This window comes from Pseudonaja textilis, chromosome 18 (genome assembly GCF_049901715.1).
Source record: "Pseudonaja textilis isolate UNSWEBS1 chromosome 18, rPseTex1.2, whole genome shotgun sequence".
NCBI lineage: Eukaryota > Metazoa > Chordata > Lepidosauria > Squamata > Elapidae > Pseudonaja > Pseudonaja textilis.
Genome location: NC_142007.1, coordinates 2,830,657 through 2,844,414, shown reverse-complemented (window position 1 = coordinate 2,844,414; position 13,758 = coordinate 2,830,657). Strand labels below are relative to the sequence as shown.

Below are 13,758 nucleotides of genomic sequence, written 5' to 3'. Positions count from 1 at the left end.
GAAATTGGAAATAATGAATTGTTAAAAGTCAGCACGTAAACAAAGGCGAAACAATCCCGCAGCCCGGAGGAGTTCGGGCCATTGTTTTTCTGAACTTCCAGAGGTTTATAGTAATGGAATGGTGTTGTTGTTTTTTTCAATTATACTCTAAAAGAATCCCTTTCAGTCTCTTTCAAAACCTCTACACCAGTTGACAGGCAGAACTTCAAATAAGAGCTTGTCCAGTTTTTTCCCGAACGCCATCACTCTGCTAAACAAATAATTCCCTCAACACTGTCCAACTATTTACTAAGTCTGCACTACTATTACTATTAATCTTCTCATCACTCCTTATCACCCATCCCCTCCCACTTGTGACTGTAGGACTGTAACCTTGTCGCCTGCATCCTAACAATTTATATTGACTGTTTCCTGGTATGATTTGATGGCTTATTGTACCCTATGACTATTATTGACTATCTTTTCTTTTATGTACACTGAGAGCATTTGCGCCGAGACAAATTCCTTGTGTGTCCAATCGCACTTGGCCAATGAAGACTTTTATTCTATAAGGGCTCCTGCCTTAATGTCTTGGCTGATCCCAGTATAAGAACTTTGCATCCCAAGAACCTTTTAGCCAACACTTTGTTTTGAAGAGAGGGGAAGGGAATGGACCATAGCCATTTCTTTGCGATTAAACTGAACGAAAGGAGTGTGTTTGGGGAGAAGGGGAACAATTTTTTTGTCCCCAATGCTGGTTCTAAGTCTCCTGGGTAGATTCTTGCCTTGGAGGTAGAAGCGAAGAAAAGCGATTTGTTTGAAAGCAATGGCACGGACCTAGATTCTCTGAATAAAAGGCTACTTTCATGCCCTAATAACTCGTGGGACAGATAAAAGATGGCATCAGAAATAAATGATTATTATTTTCGGCCTACACCCAGAAGAAGGTTAACCCCTCCTGTAGCTGGCTGCGGTATCTGGAGATAACTCTGTTTTATTTATCAAAGATCTTCATCCTTAATTCCTTAAATACCTTTAAACAGAAGAGATCAAAGAAGTGGCAGATAGGGATTTTTTCCAGCCACCAAAGGGAGCTGAATTAAGCCAATTTCACCCCCTTGGGAACACCTGGGGAAGAAAACTGCTGATAAGCTGGACGACTGACTACATACGTGTTCCCATCCTTCTTCTCCTTCTCAATTTCTTTCTCCACATCCTTCTGCTGGTCAGTGAGCATGTCCAGTCGGTCGTGGCAAGTCGCCAACTCTTCTCTGAAAAAAAGAGGAGAACAGGATTCAGCCGGAGCGGTTGGCGCAGTCTGTTTCTTTTTGGACATCTGTGGTATCACTCTGTGATGACCCAGGGTGGGATACAAAAAAACCACAGTCACAAAAACAGGTGAAGCCCCTTTTATTCCTTCGCTTTGCTTCAAAGCTCCAACTATCCTTGACTGGAGACAAAAAAACCTCCCGCACAAGCAGTTACGAAAAGGAGGAAATACCGTTTAAACTAAAACTGCCTATAAATCATAAAGAGTAAAAACACAAACCACACTGAAGCAACTAAGGGAACCAGACAAGATAAGGGCTTGGAGACGTCCACAGATAGCAGAACACACACTAGGAAGGATGCCAAACTCAGAGAGGAATGACAGACTAGAGATATTTCCACGCTTCGTTTCCAGCACTGGCCCGTACACATGCCCGTCCTTTTAACCAGTTCTCACAGCTGCACCCCATGAAGGGGATCAGGGCCTTTTCCTCCCCCGTAGACCATGCCATTCACGTCTCTCCCTCATCCTCTCCTCCCTGCATGCCTAGGACCCGTCCTCAAAGTTATGACTGCAGCAGCTTCTTCCACAGTCATGAGATTGCATTTGGGGCCTCGGCAACTGGCTAGTGTTTATGTCTGGTTGCAACGTCACACAATACATTTTGCAACTCTTTTTGTTGCTTTCTGGCCAAAAATTCCCATTAGATTCTGACCTACAACAGTGGGGTTTGCTTAAGGACCACAGCAACTCGCTGAACAACTGTCGTACAGTCGTAAAATTGAGTCTGGTTGTGTGGTGCCGTGATGACTTATGACCAAAATTCCAGACTCAGTTGTGGTCGTTAGGTCGAGGACTGCCTGCAAGGGAATCAATGTGCTGGTTTTGATGTGGTGCTTTCGACGTCTTTTGGCTTGTTTGGGGATGAAAGTTAATTGAGTGGTTTCCTTGTTAGCATCTGCTTCGTCTTCCAGATGGAGCCCAAATAAATTTCTGAGCTACGGGCATGGCAGAAAAAGGAAGACAACGGTGAAGAAACTGACCTTGTTGTTGTTTTAAATAAAGTTTTATTAATTTTCTACTATTACATTTAATTAGTGCTTAATAAACATCGTGTTGTCTGGGTTGTTTTGTTTGCTTAACAATACAAATTATATTCCTAATCTTTACCTCTTTTTTTCCCAGCTGTCGATAAAACGGCTGACTTAACACTGAAGATCAAACAGAAAGAAGATACAGAATGCTACGAAGCAAAAAATTGACCTTGTTTTTTGAATGAGCAGCTCTTTCTCTTTGGTGAGACTGTCAAGCTGATTCAGGTTTCGTCGTAAGTTGAGCACACGAACTCGGTCTGTGTAGGTCATGGTCCGTCCTTGGTTCGGCACCGGGAATCCTTCTGAACTTTTCCTGATGGTTAGAAAAGTATGTGTCAGCCTTGGGAGCCATTATTTACTTGGAAGCTTTGAGGCTGCCACATTCAGTGCCTGGGAATTTGGAAGGGGGAGATTTCATAGGGAGGTAGAAGATTAGACTCAACAACATTCCTTTCTCAGAGAGTCAAGGACAAGTTTCCCTGCACCTGGAGGGGAGTGACTGGGGGGAATGTCTCCAGTTGGGCCGAAGATTCGATTGGGCCATGGGATGGACTGATGGGTGCAGTGGATGGATCTTGGATTTCTCTTTTGGGAAGGAGAAAACACAGATAATCTCGGATTCAGGTTTTCCCAGATGTGCCAATATGACAACTCATATAAAATGGAACTTTGAGGCATTGTCTGCCTCGAAGTTTATTGGTTTGGAGTTGATTAGTTGGAACACTGACAGTATGTTAGCGACATCAAGGAACAGCCTGAGACAGATAAGGGACAACCTATAAATTAAATAAATACATTGAGGAATGCCATAAGCTAAACCAAGGGTCTTCCAACTTGGCCAGTTTAAGACTTGTGGACTTCAACTCCCAGAATTCCTGAGCTAACCTGACTGGAGGAGGAGGAATTCTGGGAGTTGAAGTCCACAAGTCTTAAAGCTGTCAAGTTGGAAGACCCCTGACAGCTAACCCATAGACCAGGTGGCCCTTCTTGCTCTCCTTTCTTGAATTCTTTATTGTCATTGTACCTATATACACAGTATACATACAACGCAAAAAGGGGAGACGCCGCAACCATTATATATCTGAATCAGTGGCCAGTCCTCTGAATTTTGATCCCATGAACCTGGGGAGGCTGCGATGGTCATAAAGTGTGATAAACGGTCATAATAAGTCACTTTTTTTCAGTGCAGTTGTAACTTTGGACACTGTTGTAGGACGGAGACTCACTTGCTAATATCCGTAGCCGCTTCTGTTCCTTCCAAAGAAACTTCTTCGGCTGGGTGAGCTTCCACTTCCTCATCTAGAGGGAAAGCAGAAGATATTATTTTTTCCCTCCCTGTTAAAAGGCCGACAGGTTTGGTCCCTCTGACTTGAGAAAACCTTGCGAGACAAGAGACCGGGGACCTAACGCTGCTAAAAGGTCAGCGCTCCATGAAACTGGAGGAAGAAAAGGGGGGATATGGTGTCAACAGGGGGACAATTTTACACGCAGGAACTTCAGGATGATAGATATAGATAGATAGATAGATAGATAGATAGATAGATAGATAGATAGATAGATATTAGATAGATAGATAGATATTAGATAGATAGATGGATGGATAGATATTAGATAGATATTAGATAGATAGATAGATAGATAGATAGATAGATAGATAGATAGATAGATAGATAGATAGATAGATGGAAGATGATAGATGATAGACAGACAGATAGATAGATAGATAAATGGTAGATGATAGATTAGATGATAGACAGACAGATGGTAGATAGTAGATCGATTATAGATAGATAGATAGATAGATAGAGAGAGAGAGAGAGAGAAATAAATAGATGGCAGATGATAGATTATAGACAGACAGACAGACAGATAAATGGTAGATGATAGATTAGATGATAGATGGTAGATAGTCGATTATAGATAGATAAAGATAGATAGATAGATAGATAGAGAGGGAGAGAGATAAATAGATGGCAGATGATAGATGATAGACAGACAGATAGATAAATGATAGATGATAGATAGATGATAGATAGACAGATGGTAGATAGATAAACAGTCATTCCAACCTTCCATGTCTTGCTCAAGTTCTTCAAATATATTTGTTTCTTCTTCCTTGCTTCCCTCTACGATGGGATATAAATCGGAGGGAAAGTCTTCTTCCAAATTATGGTATTCCATTTTGCTAATCTGGGATGGGGTGGGGGAGGGAGCTCTCCTCCTCTCAAAGGGTGTTTAGCTACAAAATAATATTAATAAACTGAAACAGTATACATGAAAGTTTCCCTTCCTGATCAGCGATAAGTCCTATGAAGTTTTTGACCATCTTTTTACTCTTAAGAGTTGGGAGTAAAATCTCAGCGCTCCCCATTCACGTATTCCTATTCTTAGACATTTGTTAAAAAGCTGTCTTTTCAGAGACAGTATTACAGGTACAGATAGAGATGCAGGTTAGCAGAGTTGAAAGGGACCATGTAGGTCATCTAGTCCAACCCCCTCAAGCATTATTAGACATTACAATGTTTTTTTTACTGTTTTTTTTAAAGCCAGGTAGATTTTCCAAGGCATCCGTTGAACCCCCAGGGATGTCATCACCAACCCAAGTCAAATAAGGAAATAACCTTTATTGTCATTTTTTTTAAAAGCGCTGCTACCTAGCGAATACCAGCGATTACAGGGCCAATGCAAACTTTTGGGAAGACAGATTCAATCCCGCTCCCTTCCGCTTACGGTTATCAGCTCGCGAAGTCTTGGAGCAAAGCAAAAAAAAACCCTTAATATTGTTTTTAACCACTTTCTCCAGCCGTCCGTTTGGGAAAGCTTCTAAGGCAACGGACACAACCAACTGGAAAAGACAAGCCGGACGGGAGGTGGGGCGATGGGGGGGACGGGACTCCAGCTTTCTCGGAAGGAGGGAAAATAAGATATTTTTTTTCCTCCTCTCCCCCCCACCCCCCACCCCGCTTTGAAGTTTGCAAATTAGAAAGCGTTGGCTTGCTCAGTTTGGATGTTCCGGGATGGCGGGGGGGGGTTGGATTCCCCCTCTTCTAAGGAGCGTGTGGTACATTCCAAGCGGTTTGTGTTTGTCTGGGCGGGGGGGTGAAGGCTCTAGAGAAGCGGCGGCCGCTCCGATTCCCCCCGCCACCAGCCTGGGGCAGGTAACTTCTAAAGGAGTCTGGTTGCTTTCTTTTGCAAAACCGGTTTGCGTTTGCTCGTTCCCAAGAAGCCTGCAAGAAAAGCAATTGCAGGACAAGAACACGGAATGTATGCAGGGATGGGAAGGGACCTAAAAGGTCTTCTAGTCCAACCCTTTGCTCGAGCAGAAGATTCTAAATCTATCCCATTCCGGACAAATGGCTGTCTAATCTCAGATTTATAACTCTGAATGCTTTTTTGGCAATGCTGTTACACCCCTTTACCCTCAAACCAGCGTCTATTGACCTCACCCCATTCCTAAGAGGTCTGTAAGGGGCGTGCATAAGCGCACCATCGTGCCTATCGTCCCTGTCCTATTGTCCCCGATTATTAGTTCCTATTTCTTATATTTAAACTTATGTTTCTTCTTTTTTCTATTGTATTGTAAGCTTTTGACAAAATGAATAAAATGAATATAAATAAATAAGTAAATAAATTTTAAAAAATACGGTGAGCTCTGGTGCTTAGGTCATTTGATATGAGTACACCAAGGTCCTTGACAGAGTGAGGATCGTCAATGAGGTCATATCCGCCTAATTTGTATTTGGTGTATTGATTTATTTATTTTTTTACCAATGTGTAGGACATTGTGTAGGTATCAGAACTGAGAGTAAAAATGCAGGTGACCACTAGATGGCGGGAGAGATTACTTTTTAAAAAAAAAAACCCTAAATGTTTTCTGCCCTCTTGTGGTTGTCTCCATAGTTGCGGCTGGTCCTAACAGAGAAGCAACTCCATCCTTAGGTTCGTTTAGTGACGGCACTGAAAAAAGTGACTTATGGCTGTTTTTCATACTTACGACCGTTATAGCATCCCTGTAGTCAAGCGATCAAAATTCAGATGCTTGCAATGTCCCCCGGGGGGGTCACAGGATCCCCTTTTGCGACTTCCTGGCAAGCAAAATCAAATGGGGTAGCCAGATTCGCTTAACAGCCCTGTGACTGGCTCAATAACTGCAGTGATTCGCTTAACAGCGGTGAGGAGGAAGGTCGCAAAACGTAGCAATGTTCACTTAACAAATGTCTCGCTTAGCAACAGCCATTTGGGGCTCAGTGGTGGTCATAAGTCGAGGACTAGCTGTACTGTATAGATGTTTTGGACCTCTGCTCCCATTAGCAGCAGCCAATGTGACCAGTGGAGTATGGGAGTGGTAGTCCAAAGCAAATAGAAGGCACCAGTTTTCTTTCATTTGCTCTTACAAGTTACCACAAAGTATGTGATGACCTGGGGGAAATACAAAAGCAACGAAGTCACAAAAACAGCTGAAGCCCCTTTAATTCCTTCAACTTGGCCTCAAAGCTCCACCTATCATTGACTGGAGAAAAAACTCCCCCACAAACAGTTGCGAAAAGGAAGAAATTCCGTCCCAACTCAAAATGTATATAAATTATAAATAGAAAAACAACACAAACCACACTGAAGCAATTGGGGAGACGAGGCAGGATAAGGGCTTGAAAATGTCCACTGATATCGAAATTCACACACTGGGAAAGACGTCAGAACTCAGATAAGAACGGAAAGACTAGAATTATTTCACGCTTTGTTTCCAGCACTGAGCCACGTGCAGCTTCTCCTTTTAAACAGTCCTCACAGCTGCAGCCCATGAAGGGGATCAGGGCCCTTTCCTCCCCCGTAGACCACGCCATTCATATTTCTCCCTTATCCTCTCCTCCCTGCGTGCCCTAGGATGAAGAGGAGATGGGCCTGGGTCTTCCTCTGAATGCCCAGCCGGACTGTGCCCTTCCCCAGTTTCCTCCACAACCTCCGAAGCCACACTCCCACTCCCTGTCGGCTGTTCCTCCTCTTCCTCCGAGTCAGTCTCCCAACAGGGGCATGGCGAAAAGACTCTTTGGTTCTCCTAATTCCAGGCCTTTTTTGATTGACAGCAGTGCGATTCGAATTTTGCTCAAGCTGGCATATTTTAAGGAGAACGAAATCTGTACAGTATGGCAGGAATAAGCAAATAACCTGGTCACCAGTAATTTTCTCACCAGTATGAAGACGTTTTTAATTAGTCTGCCAACCGGCTGGCAAGGAACTGTCTGCCAATTGCTAAAAAAAAAAAAAAAATGCCCCCAATTCAAAACATTCAGATACATTTTTATTTAGAAGACTCCAATTGCTCTAATTCTCTGAGCTGTTCCTTTTGGCTCCTTCTACCCGCCCTCCACTCTTTTTTATTTTATTTTTAGAGCTGGCAGCTCCTCTAAAAATTAATTCTTCTGTTTCGTTTGAATGACAGCTCTTTTGTGCTGCTTTGAAGTTGGATTTCACACTCCCTACACCTCCGCCCACACAAGCATGGGGCAAAAACATTTTCCCTGCCATTCTGCTGAACTTAAGTCAGCTATTTTATTTCCCTTTGTATAGGATCCGTTCTGACAGACCACCTTCCTTCAGGAGATCTGAAGGCTTTTAACAGACATCTAAGCAGACATATAGATTTAATTACATGCTCCACCTGGAAGAGGTCATCTTCCTTCCTTGGAGAACCTCCATAGCAAGGAGAACACCAGCTTGGCATAGTCTTCACCCCTGGCTGTTTTCACTTCCTACCAGAAGAAACAATTCCGTTTTAAAAGCTCTTAATAAGAAGACAGTGGTGGAATGCACTGGTTCAGCCTTGCATTTTTAAGTAAGGAATTTGATCCAATTAACCCTGTTATTGGGGTGCACCATGAACTAGCTGACTTTGCACAACATACTGAGGCAAGGCTAGGCTAGTGAGTTGTGGTTTGGCCTCTCTCTCTCTCTCTCTCTCTCAGTACCTACTGGAGGAATCAAATCAATGTTGGTTCCTTGCTCATTCTTCCTGCTTCTTAGAGAGCCAGAAAATGGAAGTAACCGATGTCAATGTCTCACTTGCAAATGCAGTGGAGGGCACTGTTGGGTTGTATATAGCTGGAAATAGTTGCATCGATAGATGGTGCTGGGCAGAGGTGGTAATTCAGCAGGTTCTGACCAGTTCTGGAGAACCGGTAGCGGAAATTTTGAGTAGTTTGGAGAACCAGTGATAACCTTCCCCCAGGAGAATAGAATAGAATAGGGTACCTTTATTGTCATTGCATTCCACGAATACAATGAAATTTGAAAGCTATTCCAGCACAGTGCCCCAAACACCACATCACAATCACACTACAAAGTATTTATTATTATTAACAACAACAATAACAATAACATTAATAAATCACCAATGCACTGTTTGATTCAAGACAATTACTGCCTTGATAAAGAAACTGTTTCTCAATCTATTAGTCCTCACTTTAAGACACCTATAACGAGTGGGGAGGGAATGGAGATTTTATACAGTATCCTCCCCCTGCCACGCGCAACAAACCACACACCACGCCCACCAAGCCAGCCCATGCCTGCTTCTTTCCACTTCTTTCTTCTTCTGCTTTTGGCTGCACGCAAGGAAAGCAGCAAAAGTCTTTCTTTCTCTCCCCCAAACACTGCCAGAAATGAGTCTTTGGGACCCTGCAAGGCCTCCTGCTCCAAGAGGCTGCGCCGGCAAAGACTCATTTCTGGTGGAGTTTGGGGGAGAGAGAGAAAGACTTCTGCTGCTTTCCTTGCATGAAGCCAAAAGTCTCTCTCTCTCTCTCTCATTCCCTGAGAATGGAGCTGGAGACAGTATCCTGCGATCCCAAATAAAGAATGATCAATCGGTAGGAAAACGGGATGGGGAATTTTCCTGCAGACTTTTGGGGGGATTTTCCCAGGGTCTCTGATCCGCGGGATTTAAAACGATGAGTTTGGTGGTCCCTGGGGTCCAAAAGGTTGGCGATCATTACCTGGACTAAGATTCTCAAAAGGCAAGGGTGCCCTTGCGAATGCTCCTGCATCTAATTCCGCAACTGACCCTGCTATTCAATTTTATTTTATTTTTCTTGCGCTGCGTTCATTCCCAGCCCCTTCGCGCATATTGCAACCGGCTGTGGAAAGAGAGATGGGGCTCGGAAGAGAGAACAGACTTTGGAAAAGCAAGAAAAAAGTGGGGCCGGGGGGTGAGAAACAAGCATGCAACTTTACAACAACAACAAAAGATGGGGAACTCTGCAAAAGCCTACAGATCTCTGGTTAGAAGTATCGCAGCTTTCCCAGGAGTGCTGAGAGAAAAAGCAGCTATTAAAAAGATTACTGGGAGGTGTGCGGGGTGGGTGGGAATAACTGAAATAATTGGAATGTTATAAGGATGGGTTTCTGCTCTGTGGAGGAGGTAAGCGTTGCATAAAAGAAATGTTACGTAAAGGCCTAGCCTGGGAAAAAAGAGCAAGAACTCCAGTTATAAGTTCTAAGCAGTGCTAGGAGAGACCCAATCCCGAGATCTAAGGTGAGCTGCTTCCCTCAGATTGTGCCTGCAGATCCTGCTAAACCACGGCTGGGGAAATGATCAAGTAAACCACGGCTGGCTGGGATTGCCGAAGACAGAAAGCCATACGCCATGGTTTAAAGCTGACAACTGTCCGATGGTGCGAAATCTGATTTCTCGTGCTAGTAACGATTGGATTTGCCTGTGGCGCTAAACCAGAATGCGTTTTGTTTGCTTTAGGCAAAAGTTAGGTGGGCTCAGCCAATCCTGGTTTATATGATAACCGTGACTCGGAGTGGCGCTGTGGCCTAGGGGTGGAGCTCTCGCCTCACAATCAGGAGGCTGCGAGTTCGATCCGAGATAGAGGCAGATAGTTCTCTCTCTGGGCGTGATGAGAATATATTCGGCTGAATAGAACTCTACATTGGCGACCGGAAAGGCATCCGGCCATTAAAACACTCAGCTCCATTGAGTTGCCCAGCAAGGGATTTATGGGGTCATTTAAAAAAAAAGAAGACGATAACCATGACTCAACAAACTGGGCTTAATCCACACAAGGCCGAATAAATCACATCCTGGAGGAGAGAAAGGAAGAAAAATTAATACAAGGGTGGGCTGACGACCAATGATGTCTTTCCCCCTCCTCTCCTACAACACCTGTTTCACAAAATATTTTAAATGTGGGATCTGTGAGTGGGAACTTGTAGGTCGCTTTGCAATGCCTTGGTAGAATTGCCTGAAAAAGTGTTAATCAAGCTTTATTGTTGTTTTATTTGAAGGACTCTGCTCTGCTTCTCTCTCTTTCCTTGCAGGTCTCAAGTTTTAACGAGGAATGTCATGATCCCTGGTCCGTTCTGGTTAAGAGAGAAAGAGGTTAACCTCCTGTTGAAGAGAACTCACCCTAGAGGAACCCCCCACAAAACAACCACTACTTGGATTTTTATTACGCCCCCTTCTTTCCGCCGGGGATAGAAATTTTTAGCTTATTTGAGTGGTTGTCACCTTGGAAACGCCGAAAAGAGAAGAGAACATATATCTGTAAACAGTGGTACTATATATACAGCTATATACGGTGCTATCACAAACTTCGGAAAACTGTGGCCTGCTTTTTATTCCCTTTAATTGTAGTATGCTTGTTCTTTGGCGCTCTTAGGGCGGGGGGGGAAGTCACTTTCTGGGGTTTTTTTTTTGCATCCACACAAAGTGGGGGAAATGCCTTGGAAGGCCTTGGAAGCTTCTTCTTAGAAGAGGGAGAAAGCATATTTCCTGCAATCCTGGAATGTAATTCTACCAGACTTGGCCTATAATTAGGAACTAAATTGCATGTTGCCCAGCTAAGAGGCAGCCCATAGTCAACCATGACTGATTTGAAGAGGCAGAAGAAAAAAAAAAAAGCTAATTTAGGCCAGATGTGGCTAATAGTTGGATAAAAAAAAAAAAAAACCCACCAGAAATCCTGGAATTGTCAACCAGACTGCAAATTTGGAACAACATCCTAAATGAAGAGAGTGGCAAACCACCTGTGTCTTGTTCCCAGCAAAACGCTGCACTGGTCATTCCCATCCTTCTGCTCATCCCAAAGACTTCAAGAAAGCTTAGGCTGCACTTGTGTACAAATTAGTTAGAAACCAAGGGCTGCATTGGTACATTCCTATTCCTATTCCTATTCCATTCCATTCCATTCCATATGCCTTATGCAAGGCCAGCCACAGAACAGCCAACAGCATCAAGAAGTTTAGAACGGGGCCGTTTCAGGACCCTGGAGAGCTCACCACACACCGTTTCCACAAGCTGCATCGGCAGGGTTTGTGAACCTAGAATCACAGGGCTGGAGCCTGCAAGGGACCTTTGAAGGTCTTCTAATCTAACCTCCTGTTCGAGCCAGGAGCTTTATACCACCCCAGTCAAGTAGTTATCCAGTCTGTTTTTGAAAACCTCCAGCGATGGAGCACTCCCCCTCTCTGGGAGGCCAGCTATTCCACGGCCTTAACAACCCTGGGAGTTGGCTCTTCCGTTCTACCTCCACGGCAAGTAAATGCCCTTGGCCATTTTTGATCTGGCTGACTCATGGGAAGGATCATTGTCTGAGTTCTTCAAAGGGCACTTGAAGAAGAGAACCTGGCATTCATCATAGCCTACGTCTTGCTGTCAATTTCTCTCTCTCTCTCTCTCTCTCTCTCAAAAGCCATGACACCGAGCCCCCCAGGTGACCTCCACTGTGCCAGCTCAGCCCTTTCCAGGGAGAGGGTCGTGCTTTCAAACGAAGGCACTATTTTTATGTTCTCAAAAGATTAATGGGGCCGGCCAAGGGGGTGTTCTTGGAAATCGAGAGGAGGTTTAGGCAAAGATGCTTGGCTTGGCAGAATCCTGCTTCCCATTTACGGATACTTTTCATTAAAGGGCACTTTAAAAACATTTCGTCAGGCAGGCTAGGAAGGCTGGCTACAAGGAAGGTATTTTCAACGGTCCCGGGCACCATTTTGAAAGAGAAGTTGGCTGATAAGGGAGGAAAATTAAATTTTCAGGTATTTGCTTAGTTGTAAATGCATTCAAGAAAGGACAGGTTTATCCTGCCACTGTCGGTCCTAAAGGCAACCAGCCATCTGGCTGAAAAGAGAAAAGTGAAACTATCCCCATGGCTTCTTCAAGATTTAGAAGACAATGAACTGAAATAGATCTGACTCCAGGGTCCAAAAATGACTTATGAGGTGTGACTCCGGTTTACTTGGCTGAAACGAAGGGCCCCCTGGGGGGGCATGAGTTCTTTCCAGCATCTGCCAAATGCAATTCATCCCCCTTATTAATTTCTTTTATCTCATGAGCTCACATCTGCTCCAACTTTCTCAACGCTCGCATCAAATCCTCAGTTGAGGCAACAGTTCCTCCCATTACAGCTGGATTTAAAAAAACAACAACACCAGAATAACATCTGTCAAAATGTACTCTTCTTAAAAAAACAAAATAAATTAGACTGCTCAGTCTCTTATCCGTTTCTGGTTTATTTGACCTCAAGCTGTGCCAGGATGGCTTATTCCAATTGTTTTTTTTTTCCAGATTTCTGGGGTCCACTGAACCACAGGCTAATCACAACTCGGGATGTTGAATTATTTAAACCTAAATTACGAGATGGAAACCTTTTCTCTGAAGTGGCTACGATTTTCTCAGTGGGAGTTATTTTGATATTTGGGTTTCTGACCCTGCCTTCTTATACACCCAGCATGTTTTTTTGAAACAAGGCACAGAAGGCAGGCACCCCAACAATTCCTACAACTATGCCAAAAGGCACAGCACACACAATGCCCTTCTATTTTTCCCCTGATAATAACTACGAAGTAGTTTGGGATGGAACTGACTGTCCCATTGAATCTCTCCAGCATTATTAAATTAAACAAATAAAACGTATCTTTGGGGTAATCGTTTGCAGAGGTTATGCAGTTTGAGACCTGGGCAGAAATCTCTCGGCCCTGTCCCCTTTCTCCTTAGCACTCAAGACTGACAAACGTGCAACCCCATCTGCCTTGCCTCAAAGCTACCAGCTACGCAATCACTGCTTAGCCCTGGGTGCCGTGGGAACATGGCCCTGAAAACTAGTTTCTGGTTCAGGATGTCCTTGGAGAATTGGACTGAACCAACCCACCATGGGCCTATTCAAGCATGGCTCAACAATTCACTGGACTGCAGCCGCCCAAACGTGAACTTAAAAGATATTTGGCAGAAAAGGAGCTTCTCCTTTCCGGTGGAGATCGAGCCTTCTGAGTTATTCCTGCCCCCTCCTCCTCCAGACCAATGTGGGAGATGGATAGGAAATGGGGGAAGGGATGGGGAGGAGAGAGGAGGGGAAGAGAAGCATTGCATTTGACCTTCAAGCCTGCCAGATCCCTAAACCCATCTTCTAAGAAAGGATAAAGTCA

The 13,758-nt window shown here is 44.1% G+C and overlaps 1 protein-coding gene across 1 annotated transcript in view; it reads right to left on the bottom strand.

The window, feature by feature from the left end:
* The window catches only part of CFAP74 (cilia and flagella associated protein 74), a 34,426-nt gene extending 29,249 nt beyond the window's left edge, over nucleotides 1-5,177 (bottom strand). The window contains exons 1-5 of the mRNA XM_087915017.1: nucleotides 5,074-5,177; nucleotides 4,413-4,582; nucleotides 3,570-3,642; nucleotides 2,513-2,656; nucleotides 1,152-1,250 (exon numbers count right to left, since the gene is read on the bottom strand). Of these exons, the coding sequence (XP_087771143.1) occupies nucleotides 1,152-1,250; nucleotides 2,513-2,656; nucleotides 3,570-3,642; nucleotides 4,413-4,524 (428 nt within the window). The 5' untranslated portion in view covers nucleotides 4,525-4,582; nucleotides 5,074-5,177. The remainder of the gene's footprint in view (nucleotides 1-1,151; nucleotides 1,251-2,512; nucleotides 2,657-3,569; nucleotides 3,643-4,412; nucleotides 4,583-5,073) is intronic.
* Nucleotides 5,178-13,758: the final 8,581 nt, after the last annotated feature.